Raw genomic sequence first — 13934 nt, 5'->3', positions numbered from 1 at the left:
TCTCCCAGGGCACGCACGCACACACACACACACACACACCATCTCTTTGATCTGGCCCTTTGGCCTCAGCCCTTGCGACCATTAAGCGGCTCAGTGTGATAAACCAAGCAGAAGCACACTATCCATCTCTCCTTTCCCCTCCATCCTCAGTGATGTCACAGTAGTGTGGGCAGGATGGATAGAGTTAGCCTCACGCACTATGCAAATAGGCACGGGCGGCTTTATCAAGCAGCCTTAACTCAAATAACCCAGCTATGTAAATGACTGTCGATAGCCTACAATTAAGCAGTAACGGAGGGGGGCAGTGTTATTGCAACAACAAACCCTGCAGCCCAGCCTCATCGGAGAAAACTCTGAAAGAGCGTCAGTCAGTTGCCATTTGCCATTCCACTGACCGTATTAAGATGATTGCACTTGTGAAGGTTGCGCTCGATAAGCGTTAGCAATGATCCGCTAATGGCTAATTACCTCCTGGAGGCTGAGGATTTTTGGGGCCCAATAAATGGCCTCTTAACCGGGCTTTAAAACCAGCTAGGGGCAGGCCTAGAAGGAAGCTCTCTCTCCTTATTTTCATTGTCTCTTTACCTCTCTCAAGCACTTTCTCTCTCTCACTCTTTCTAGTTCATATGTGTGTGCACACATACACACACACACACACACACACACACACACACACACACACTGTCATGAGACTGCACAGATGCCCCATCCCAACCTCTATAAAGAAGAAACAGCATAACAGCCCTTATAAACACCGTGTTCAGGCCCAAATGACCGTTTTCCAAGAATGAATATGTCTGGATAAACTCTCTGAGTGAGTCCCTGCGGTGTGCAGAGCAAGTTATCTGCCCTCCCAAACCACCCCACCACCCACTACCACTACCACCTCTTCTATAACCCCCAGCAGAGCAAGAGGTTGAACCTGAAGGTGAAACTGGTGCTGTTTCTTCTAGCTTCTATTTGTTGCTTCCAGCTCCCTCCCAGTGGCTCCTTCTGAAACACTGGTGGATGCAGTAGGGCTTATCAACTCAGTTTGCCCTTGAACTTGGAAGTTGTGGAAACTATGAATCAGTTAGCAGGGTTAGTTCTTTAGCTGTGTTACCAAAATAGATGCTCCACTTAACACTAGCATGTCTGAAGTAAAATCAGCAGAAATGTGCTTAAATTCACATTTAGATTTTTTTTCAGATGTCAAAAATGTCTGAGATGATAGAATGGTGATGGATGATGATGGTTTGTCCTGTCATTCTTGTAGGGTTAGGTCTACGTGCAGTTAATGTGTAATATTCAGCTCCACGAGGAGCAGGACTCCTGCAGGGATGGCGACGTTTGTTGTTTGCTGTGAACCTTCATGCTTCCCAGAGGATGAACCCAACTGATTTTGGTGACCCTATGACCTTTCCTCTAGAGTTGGGTTTGAGGTGGTGCGAAATTTGAAGTCAGTGAATGCGAGTGAATGGAAGTTGAATGATGTGGTTTTGCTCTAGGCAACACAAAATGAGGTGTAGAAATGATTGCTTCAATTGAAATGTGCCTGCAGCTTTATGCAAAACTCTAAATTGTGCCCAATGCCCATTGGCTCTCAAGCAAAGACATTTCTAACTTCAAATCTACATATTGTCATGTTCTAAGAAGTCAATGTAATGAGACGCTGCAAGGGGCTTTGGGTGCAAAACTAATGACCAACGGCAAAGGGAAACGGGAAATGTATGTTCTTATTTTTCCAGTACTTCGAGTTGACTAGTCAAAGTCGTCCTTGGCAGTGAATCTTCTGCCACCTACTGGACGCAAATCCAACCTCAGACTGCCGAGGGCTGTGGGAGCGATTTAGAGGGTGAACACACAGGACAGAACGGATGTTGTGGGCGTCCATCTTTTTATGCTAATAAATTGCATCAATGCTAGCGAGGTAAACTATAGCCATCCTTGCTCTAGAAAGCGCCAATATTTCCATCTAGACCACTGGATAATCAGCAAAGACATTGCACGTTTTATCCAAACCACGGAGAGCTCCGTAGATTTTTAGCTTTTTAGTCAGCCTGTATAATGGGTTGCGGACGGCAGTGTGGTTGCGCAACCTGGTCTAGGATCGCTAAAGAAGGAAAGGCCAAGCCAAAATAATAATGAAAAAATTGAAATCAGCGATCCAGTTTGATCTCAATAATAAAGCTAATCTGACGGAGAATTCCGCCAAAAGCGGAAGGTAAATACAGTCCCTTATGGCGGAGTGTTCCGTCACAAGCAGTAAAACCGTTAAAGACAACAAAAAGGAAAAACGGCACCCATGAGGGACAACATGCTTGTACTTTTGTGACGATCTTACTTCTTAGCCAGATGTGATTTAGAAGTAAGAGTCTATTCCCAAGTAACTAAGAAATACATGATCCTGCTCAAGACATTAAAAGATCATGTGAAAGAGATGTGGCAATCTACATCTCCCCACACGTCCCACTCAGCACCAACAATACACACCCCAGAGGTACACCAGTTGGAATGAAGTGGATTGAAAGGGCAGACCATGCTATTGAGTGGAGATTCAGCAGCACTGCATTCTGACTGAGATTTCCTCCTGGCTGTAACTGGCTGGCTGACTTGCTGGACGTGGACGAGCAAGTGCAGGGCAGGGTGGGCGGGCAGGCGCGGAATGTTGATTCGCCGTGGGATCATTTTATCTGGCTCATTATGCATCTGTCTGCTGCACTCCATGTCCGCGCCTGTTAATTGTTGTTAAAGGCCTGTTGGTGGGAGAGAAAAAAAAGAGGCAGGGATTATTTAGGCTCCATAAACAGAATAAACACATACACCGACCCCCCCCCCCCCCCCCTCACATGCACGCGCGCACACTCACACACACACACACACACACACACACACGCACACACACAGAATTTAAGAGGCTACACACATGACATCAAAGCATACATTAGCCAGCCATTACTACTCGAAGGAGGGGGATGATTTGAGGTTGTATAGTGGCAGCAGTGAACGCTCCTCTGCTGAGAGTGACCATTATGGAAGGGGCCCACCACCTCCTCTCTCCCAATAGCCGACATTGACTCTAATGAAGTTTAATCAAGTTTACACTTATTTCCTTGCATGCTGCTATTTCTTTTCTTTTCATCTCAATTCGCTAAAAGTAATGAGTCTCTTTTTGCCCCCCGGACTTGAGGGTTAGATAGAGGAGGGACAGTTTTGTGTACTACACATTGCAAGCACGCGCAGGCTGCACTCACACATAACACACATGCACACATACTATTTTATGTATGCTTGGAAATTAGACCACCAAAGTGGACCCTTCATTATTTTGTAAAATAATTATTGTATACAAAAATCCCACTTTACAGTTTACACTTGGTTTGTAATTACAATGAAAGCTTCTGTGCACCATCAAGCCATTGCTCTAGTCTCATAGAGGGATGAAGTATAATAAATTGTGCTATTTCAAAGCAACAGGGTCTTCATAACATACAAGAAAAAGGTTGTTCAAAAGTGCATTGCATTATGCTGATAATTCTTAGTCTTTCTGGCCCCCTTTCCACCGGTTCAGTTCTTTTAAGTTCTTAGTCCATGAGCCAGAGCTCCAAAATTGGAACGTTAATTATGAATTGAGTGTGCAAAACCATACCTATATTAGATTTATATATGATAACCCTTCCACAGGAGTATCTTTTTCATGTATTTCATTTTGTAATTTTCACCTGTACAGTAGGCCTGTACGTGATTGGTGAATAGGTAAAAATGTAATTAATAGAGCGCCGAAGTCCTGACGCCACTCGCTCATCCCCTGGTTCTGTCTGGTTCACGGAAGTAATTTCTCATTGGAGAATGACATGGGGTCATCTTAAAATCGTTTCAAATAAGAATTGTGGTCCAAAAATAAACAAGCTGTCTTTGCGTTATTGTCAGGGAGGTGTCTCTGTATCGTTTGCGACAGTCAGTCACTCATTATGATACAGTCTGTTTCTAGCGAAAAGGTCACTAATTCAGTTGCAGTAACAATAGCGTTTTCTCTTAGTCAGTTGATTCTTCATATCCATATGAGTGAAACGGCCTGGATGATTTGTTTATTTTTCAAACACAGTCCTTGAGGCAATCTAAAATCCCCCTATGGGGATTACAATGCAAATAAAAAGTACATGAACCCGTGGATTTGCGCCCTCTACCGATAGTCAGATTTCGGTGCTCTATAGTTATCACCATGAAACTTCCCCAGTTGATTACTTACACGAAGACAATGATTTATTACAATTTTTCTTAAGTTGTACATTTAAATATGCTAATTTCATCAGGCCTAGCACCATCAATTGAAAAGGATGGACCTTATTGTGCATTCTAGACTTGTTTATTAGTATTTTAAATACATATATTTCCTGTACACGGAGGCCCTTTTACAGTAAGGGCTGGATGTGCTTCTAAAACCACTCTCTATTGTCTCTGCTGTAGCTGCCTGCAGGTACACACAGCTCTGTATGAACTCCGCTTGGAATTGCAGTAGCCTAGAGGTTAGAGACGCAGGCTTGTGACTTCAAACCCCTTTTCCCACCTGGGGAAATCTAGGGAGGGAAAAGTGAATGAGAACTACTCTGCAGTCTCAACAACTACCATGCCAAGTGCCCTCAAGCAAGGCACCTAACCCCACCTACCCCCACCCCTGTTGTGGAGGTCTTCAGTGGGCAGCTGTGTAATGTGAATTGCTGTAAACAAGCGTCCATGTTTAGTCAAATTTCCCTGGATAAAAAAAAGGGTTTGAACAACAACAGTCCTGTTTTACTGAGTGCTTTATTCTCCCAGACTCCACCCCTGACTCAACAGCAATAAAGCTAGGGCTTAACTAGCAAAATGTCCCACCTGAATCAAATCATATCTAAGTGAACGTCTCCCAGCCACCTCCTCCCCTGCAAGAGGAAACTAAACAAAAAAAGTCTCTTCCCCAGCCACAAAAATGCCAGAAGTTTTTTTTTACTTTTTCTTTCTTTCTCTATATTGTCTATTCCCTGTTTTTCCTATGTTTTTTGTACCAAGCAAGACACTGAAAATCTGAAAGGAAAGGCAGAACAGTGCATGAAAGCAAAACAGTTTTGGGGTGTTTTTACACCCTTGTGGACGTGGATGGATGTTTGGCGCTTTTGGTGATGTAAGCTGCCTTCACTGGAGCCCAAGCAGGGAAGAGTAGAGATCAAATGATGCAGAGTGTGGATGGCTGAGGGCCTGGAGGTCCAGCAATGTATGAGAAAGACAGAGGAGAAGGTTTAACAAACAGGCCAACAGAGTGACGCGAGTCAAACTTATATCACAGACTGCATCATTACCAAGCGTTGCACACCTGGCTGCTGTCTTTAGTTTGGATTATGCCCCCAAAAAATATTTGGCTTTGATGCCTGTTGAGTGTTCAGCTTGAGCTTACCTCCGGTGAAGTGATACGGCTTTGGCTAGTTTTATTTGATCAGGAGAAACAGATGACTTGAAGTATGGCAGGTAGAGTTGTGCGGCTGTGCCCCTGTTTTATTAATGCTCGGCCATGGAGAGAAACCATTATTTAATTTGACTTGAAGCACAGGTTATGTATTAGTATGATTATTGAGCGGTGCCAACCGCCTCCATTAAGTGACTTTGTGTACATGTCTGTCTGAATTTGACCCCTGTCTGAGTACAGCCCCTTGATTACGACCCATTGACCCCTGCAGCTGGGCATTACAACCCTCGTGCTTAAGTCAACAACTGTGCTTGACTCCAAAGGCACCACTCAGTTCGCATGGGTGCAATTTTATTTTTAATGATGATGTAACCATGTGGTCCCACTGAGATCAATAGTATCCTTGAAGTTGAAGATACCCACTGTCATACACACTGTACTGTGCACTGTGTGTACCCAGCCACAAATCCCCCACAGTGTGAACCCTCACAGCTACGTTGCACCAGTGATGCAACTGATGGGTGAGGGCATACAGTATATGGAGATCTCTGTCAGTCACTGTCTTTTTTATGGTGAAATACATTTAGCTTGTCTCATGCCTTCTCATTGTGTTAACTCCAGCCTGTCAATCCATAAGTTTGGACCATTTTTATCATTGCAGCCTGTGTTCAGGATATACGTAGGCCAAATGGGACATATACTGTATTTGTTTGATTGTAGAGGCAGATCAAATTAAATGGCATACCACTTGACAAGTGTGCACGTAGCAGTTTGTGCTGTGGTCTTCCTCAATGTCAATGGGATGCTTTGGATGGCGATGGACACATTCAGGCTCTCACGGGGAACAGACCTATGGCTCTCTGGTTACACGGTGCATTATGATGAAGTGTGATAAAACAGACTAGATTTTCTTGGTTAGTTCTTCATGTGGGGATGACTCAAGCAAACCCACCACCCCAACTGCGACGCCTGCCTCAACTTCTCATCATCCCCTTCCCGGTTGTTGCACCCCCTGGGAACAAAATAGACTGCAGATAAACATCTGTTATTCAAAATGATGTATTCACACAATACATTGAAGGCTCTAAAGTGTGAGAAGAGGGGAGATTTCGAGAGAAAGTGATGGGAGTGAGTGGGAGGTGTTGGCACCATCTCAGAAAACAATTATACCCAGTTGACAAAAAAACAACAACAAAAAATAGGAGTCGATGCTGCATCTAGTTTTAATTGAACAATAGTTTGGGTCTAAGGAGGCCTAGGCGCTGCTTCTCCGCAGAGTGAGAGAGACAGAAGGAGACTTGATGCTATCGTTCACCCATCAACACTCCACTGATGTGCTTGTGGTTTACTGAGCTTACGTTTGTTTGTGTTAGGGGAATTTTTGTCTGCCATGATTCCATCGAAAATGGAAGTGCTTAAAATTCAGATATAGGCGAAAGCTATGGGGTGTAAACACACATTGAATATTTGTATTTATTTGATCAATTTAATTTATTGTTTTAATTATGTTGTGTTGTACTCTGCAGCTTGTCATTTTGGAGAATTTGAAAACAGAAAAGGCAATTTAAAAGGAAAATAAAATACCTTGGATATAATGGATATATGGGGGAACTTGTTCTACTCTCATTTCCATAATATGTCCAGCCTTATTAATTCTGCATCTATGGCAGATTGGGACACACACACACAATAAATGTATTGGGTGTTGCTTAATGAGCCTCCGGCCCAGTCCTCCATCTCCAGAGTGTTATGATGGGAAGCGAAATGTCCCTGGCCAAGAAACCCCATCTGCAATCCAATCCCCGCTCTCATCGAAAGTCCGGACGCTTATCCTTCAACAAAATGGAGCGCGGTGCATATGAACTTTGGTTTGCCGTCGATACCGTCCGCATCCGAAAAGGCATAAAAGAGAAACATTAGCTGGAGTGGGCTCCCTCCACACCCGGCATATTTCAGCTCGTTTGTCCCATTAACAATCCGGGATACGTGAGGCAGCGCTGTGCCTCATCGACTGGAGTTCATTTATAGAGGAAAATCTATAGACGAGGGACACATATCCATCTGCCTCCTCACTCCCCTCCGGGGACGGTCATTTGTGTACTTATTTGAGCTGCGGTCAGCCATTAGGCCAAGGCTCCACCAGACCGCGGGGGCTCTGAAGCTAATTACTTTTCCCACCCTCTGCATTGACCATAACCTTTCCCCAGCTATTTTCTTGGCACATGTATGGAAGGAAAAGCATGTCACGGTTGATGTAGCAAAGACATCAAAGACGAAGTTCACTATATTCTCTTCTCAACAGAAGACGATCACTGAATGTTTGAATAACGATTTACATGTGGCTAAGAGCAGCCAGCAGCATGCGACTGACGATTGTATAGCCACAGATTTATACTTGGTTGTCATTGTATTATGCTCTTTTCACTATGCAACACTGGGGCGCAACTAAGTATAAATCACGCTTAACACTGTCATGCTCTGATGAGGTCCAAAGGAGGAATCAACTGTTTCAACTGAGAATTAAACCATATTATTTATGGGATGGTTTCTTCTGGCCACCTAACGCAACTCTGGTTACAGTGCATATACAGTCTATGAACCACATACAGTATATGAACCACATACAGTATACTGATCCACATACAGTATATGAATACAGTACACCAGTACTACACCTCAATCAGGAGTAGCCTGAAAGAGCCCTGTGCTTTTCTGGTCATAGGGGGTGGCGGAACGAACTAGCGCTGGAAACCGACGCTGACTTCCTATTGGTTCACTAACCTATGTGCCGGCCTCCCCACCCCCCTGTCACAGAGGAAAACACTGACGTCACCACATTTGGAGCGACGCCCCTCTGCAATTTCTTTTATTTTTTGAATACATTTCTTTTCCCCCCCCTGAAAACCAGTTTGATTTAGTAGGCCTTTTTTAATCGGCCTCAGGTCTAAATGGGTTAACTGAGGGAGAATGCCACTGCGGCAGCAGCCAGCCAGCATGTAGTTTCAGTGGAGCAGAGGGGAGGGGAGCTAGGTGTGTGTGTTTCAGGTGCAGGGCCGTCTCGGAGGGGCCTTGGTGTATCCTCAGAAGACTTATTTTGGGGTCCTAATAATAACTTGAAAGTGCAAAGTCTCGAGCATGGTTCCTTTCTTCCCCTCATAATTAGCCTTTAACAGGCATCAAGCTAATTGCAGGAAGGTAATTGGGCTTCACGTTTTTCTGTTGCGATACGCAGGCATACAGTATACACACATGTGTGCGCGCTCGCACACACACACACACACACACACACACACACACACACACGCACGCACGCACACACACACACACACACACACACACACACACACACACACACACACACACACACACACACACACACACACACACACACACACACACACGTACTTCTCTACCTGGGTGTTTCGTGTTGCTTGTCACATTGAGATTGAGATTTTCAGATTAATTAAAAAGCATTTTAATTAGGCGGTTTCTCCCACAATGATGGCTTCAGTGTTACTAAGATAGAGATAATACTTTATTGGTAATTTCTTCAAAAACTTCAAAAACGTGGATTAGACACACAAAAAAACAAGCTTATTGCCATTGTGCTCTACAAACGGCAACATACACACAACCATAAACCAAAGAAATGTAATCCTTATATATCGTTCGTCCTCCTATCCATATTCTAACTTGTTGTGATACCTTGTTTTTGAAATGTGCTTTACAAAGTGTGTGTGTGTGTGTGTGTGTGTGTGTGTGTGTGTGTGTGTGTGTGTGTGTGTGTGTGTGTGTGTGTGTGTGTGCGTGTGTGTGTGTGTGCGCAGGGCCAATTTGGAAGAGGAGTTGGACGTGCTTCGTGTTCAGGCTGCTATGGACAGAGCCACAGTGAAGGAACTCCGCCTGTGTCTTCAGAACGAACACCAAGGTGAGTCTACCCCCCCCCCCCCCCCCATGACACCATACAGTTTCTAGCGTTCATACCGTGTAAATGTAACTCTCAAATTCGCCACTTGCATTTCTTTGTATTATTGTTCTTGAGTTGTGTTGCTCTTAACAGGACTTTGCCACACTAGTGACACTTTTTATTCTTGTGTGATTCATATATGGACTAGGCGGACTCAAGCAGGCAGTGCTTTGACATGAAACTAACTATAACCAATGCATACAGTACAAATCACAATATATAGAACTGCTTTCCCTGACCTTAATTCAAATGAAAAAACATGTTGCTATGCCTAACCTCAACCAAGTTGATTTACAGAAAGATGTGTGATATGAAATTAATCAACAAATCATATGCATTATGAATATTCGTGTCACTGTCATTAGTGTTTTGTGATTAACTAGGCCTATATGAATCACCAGGTGATAATTTATGTTCCATCTCTCTGCTAGTTAAACTCACTTTACCTAAAATTAATTTGGTAAAAGGAATTGTTCAAAATTATTATTCGAGTGCATTTAACTGTCGCAACTCGCAAGCATGGTATTGTTTTTGTTATACTGTATAATTAGTATTTGTACATCTTGTATTTATATTGTTGTAATTACAGTTTATACAGGTAATTACAATGTTTTTATGAGGCACACTTTCATGAGGCCAATGAACAGTTTTTAATTAAAATCTTTATTTGTAGACTCATATCCATAGAAATTCAATATAATACTATACTGTCAGGTGATAAGAAGCGGCCTGCTCACTCCTCATGCATTGAAGGAAGCATGAGCTCAGTTCGGGGCTCTCCCCAGGCTGTCAGAGGGAAAGTAGCGCCCAGGATTACACCTTAGGGCCTTAGGCAATTGTCGCTGGGTGAAAAATGGGTTACAAAATCGTGGGGGGAAGAGACAGAAAAAAGAAATAAATACAATAAAATACAAGACATCAGATAATAAAATAAATGGTACAAAAAAATTAAATGTATTTGTATTCTTTTGTAGTTGTTGATTTCTCTATTACTGTCTCCATTTGCCACCTCAGGGTTTAGCCTGAGGCCTAGAAAAGTGAGGCAGAAAGTATAGAGGATGCTGTACCTGTGATGTTTCAAGCCTGCATATTAAACATGTACGGTATAAACAGCACCTTGTCTGTGCCTCTATACCTCTAGGCCACATTTGTGTTCGTCAGGCGTTTCCTTCTGAGAATTAACAGGACAACTCAATTAAGACTTAATCAACTCGTTGGTAAATTGACCAGGAGATCAAACTGCATCTATCTCGTCTCGCAAGTGTCATCCCCAATGATGTAAGGCGCATTGGTTTTCTAAAATCCAATCTGCATTTTATTGTCAGACACTGACCAGCACAAGCAGTGGCCTTAATTAACCAGCTCAATAACAAATCTGTCCCATATCACTTTAATTTACTCGTGGCCCTGCTTTAAAGGATGGCACTAATTAAAATGGTGAATGCTCCTCCCAATGACAATCAATGCATAATCAGGAATGCATCGAAATAGACTCCCTTGAAAAGGGGAGATTTAGTGCGGAATCCTGTCACACAAACACTAATATTACAGCATTTGTGGACATGCTCATTGTCGAGGTTCAAAGCTGAGTGATTGTCCCTTAATAGAAAATGTTTCGACAAATGCTGTAAAAGTAGGTCATAGAAATAAGACGGTCATACTGCATACTGCAAGACGGTCATACTGTAAATCAAGTCAAGACACCTAACCTCTGACCGTCAATAACAACAGAGTCAGGAAGAAAACGTGTTCTCCACAAAACAGCCATTATTACACAAGTGGCCCCTGACGTTGACTGCATTTCAACCCACCCCCTCCCCAGACCCTGATGAAAGGGGAGGCGAGGTTGGAAAGGCTCCGTCAGGATTGCGCTAACGAAAGGCAGCAGATGAAAGGATCGTGGCCCTTTGTGCTGCGGCCCGTTGAGGAGATGCGAGAGCGACGTTAATGTATGCCACACAGAGCCGGCCCGGGACCCTCCCTCCTCCTTTGGCAGTAGAGAGTGACTGGGGAGTCACCACCAGCATCCTCATCAAGGTAGTGCTGCCGAGGTGCCCAACTCCCCAGCCACCCAGCGTTGGGGCCAGGATGGATAATTGTCTCTTCTCTCTGGTTATGTACCCAGCCGACGCAGGCAGCCCTCCTGTCCTGTTTGGCGCTCTGCATGATTGGACGTGACAACGCCCGGGAAGACAAAAGAGAGGGCTAATTCAGAGTAACAAACTTCCCTAGGCAAAGTTGTCAAATGCAAAAAAGCGGAAGAGAGGGAGAGAGAGTAGGAGCTCTGCAGTGTGTATTCCTCTCTCGCTTTTTCTTAATGCTCGCCTTCCACTCTCTCTCTCTCTCTCTCACTCTCCTTTCTTCTGCTACTCCATCCAAAAGGTCAACTGACCTGAAGAGTCAGGGGGCTCAATCTTTAATGCTTCCAGCCTTGTTCCACAAATGAGTTTGCCTGTATACTGCCATGAAAGTTTAACTTGCCGGAACGAGAGGTGGAAACTTTTTGGTATTGTTTGGTTGAGCTGGAAAAGTATTTCCTCTTCTGCAGACATGTCGTGACACAGAGACCTCTGTGTGTGTGTGTGTGTGTGTGTGTGTGTGTGTGTGTGTGTGTGTATGCGCGTGCGTGCATGCGTTCACACATTGTCATGTGTATCAAACCTGCATGTTTTCTCTTTTGCTTGGTTTCATTATGCGGATTTATCTTGTCTATTAAAGCTGCACACTAGTGCAGTCTATTCTGTAGAGATCAACTTTTCCCTGGGGAAATGGTGTTTCACAAAGTGCAACAGGAGGGTTCACAGGGGACTGGAAGACATTGCAGGGTTTGTTTAAGATCCTCAGGGGACGGCCACATGCTGTTTCTAAAATTCATGCTGTGCTTTTGAATCAACTGAATCAACACTACCCTTGTAATTACTGGCTTGTAATTACTTGATGTGATTTTAAATGGTTGAGAAAGGGGGGCATCTTCAGTTATCTCTAGTCCCAATGAAAATGGCCTTCTGATATTTTGTGAGTTTATTTTTTCCCGACTTGATTGACAAAAGGGAGAAAAAATTTACCATTAGAATTGGCTAGGTAATGCTTTGAAAAGAACTGGCTGCTAGCACAATAGACCGGAAATTTGCCCTTAATAATTGTTAATTGAGTTAATGTGTCCTCTTTATTATAGTCCTATTGATTGAATAGCCTGATCTTGACATTTGCTTTGTTCCCCTGGACAGAACTGCTTCACAAAGTGGCAGAGGGGCACCAGGTCAGCAGCAGCATGACTAAAAAGCCTTGTGTTCCTGCCGAACAAACGGAGCAGTCATTAAGAAAGGTACAGTACTACTGTCGTCACTGACGTTCTCCCTTGTCATCGCTAATAAAAGAATACCCGGAAGAGTATTAACTGTAGCACAATGCCTTGAAGTGGTGAATTGTGTGCAAGTTTCGCCTAGTGCTCTATGAAGAATGGTTTTAAAATGATTTCCTCACTCTCAGAATTAGTCTATAACAAGTCAGTTTAGCAAATGTTACCTCAGGGCAGGCAGTTTAGCTTTTGTGACAAAAACAAACTGCTACAAGCAATGATAAATAATATTCCAGATTTCGCAACATGCGGCTTTGAGATATACTCCTGCTGGAGTTCCCATGAAAAATGCAATATTGTGCACACAAGCAATCACACAGCGACACAATGGAGAGAGTATATGCAGAGGGACACAGGCAAGTTGAACTTTTTTCTGCAGAGGAATTAAGGAATAATTCACAGCAGATGATGCCACTGCACTGCTTGCCAACAGCAGCCATATGGCGGTGTAATGGAGACTGTCATCGCCTTTATTACTGAATGACAAGCAGTGTGTTGAATCTAATAACCTGCAGAGGGGGAGAGATGGCGCTAATATATGCCCCAGAAACAATAGATGATTCTTCTTCTTTTTTGCTTCGTTCGCCGACTTGGGTTGTGTGTGTCACTGCTGTGATGGTTGTCTGTCCATCTGTATCTATGCCTACAGTACACACATGCCCCCCCTTCCCCCCCCTTCATGGTTTTGACTGTTTTTGTACGGGTGGGGGGGCTTTAACTATGTAATTTTGTTTGAAAGGTGCCGTGCTTTACCAGAGGGCAGAGCAAGACACAAATAAAGGAGATTGCCTGGGGGTATGAACCCAGCAGGCATCCACTGTTCGCTTAACAGTCTCCATCGAAGACTTAACAAAGAGACTAAGTGCTCCCGCTCATTGTTTAGTGAAGAGTGACGAGGGGCGTGTGTGTGTGTGTCGGGGTGGGGGTGGGGGTGTGTACGGGGGGGTCAGGGTTTTTTGGGGTGAAAGAGAAAGGCGTGTGCAAGTCAGATGTCCATTGGGGTGGGGGGGTTCTAATCCCTGAAATGGACTCAGCCAACCAGACATAGGTCTGTAATAGGCCAGTATACGCTTGTTCACATACACACAAGTGCTAGGATAATCGTGTGTTGGTTGTTACCACACAGGTCAAACGGGGGAACTTGCCAATCATTTTCCCTGTTCAAATAAATTATGTCCATTCTGTTGTTGATG

At 43.9% G+C, this 13934-nt stretch overlaps 1 protein-coding gene across 1 annotated transcript in view; it reads left to right on the top strand.

Moving 5' to 3' along the window:
• The window catches only part of cntln (centlein, centrosomal protein), a gene marked incomplete at its 5' end in the record, with an annotated part of 129476 nt that overhangs the window by 59116 nt on the left and 56426 nt on the right, over positions 1 to 13934 (top strand). Inside the window, 2 exons of the mRNA XM_080758968.1 lie at positions 9244 to 9344; positions 12611 to 12708. Coding sequence (XP_080615094.1) covers positions 9244 to 9344; positions 12611 to 12708 — 199 coding nt within the window. The remainder of the gene's footprint in view (positions 1 to 9243; positions 9345 to 12610; positions 12709 to 13934) is intronic.

Source organism: Protomyctophum bolini (assembly GCF_963924005.1).
Source record: "Protomyctophum bolini genome assembly, chromosome: 3".
Taxonomy (NCBI): Eukaryota; Metazoa; Chordata; class Actinopteri; order Myctophiformes; family Myctophidae; genus Protomyctophum; species Protomyctophum bolini.
This window is presented reverse-complemented; position numbering and strand designations above follow the sequence as displayed.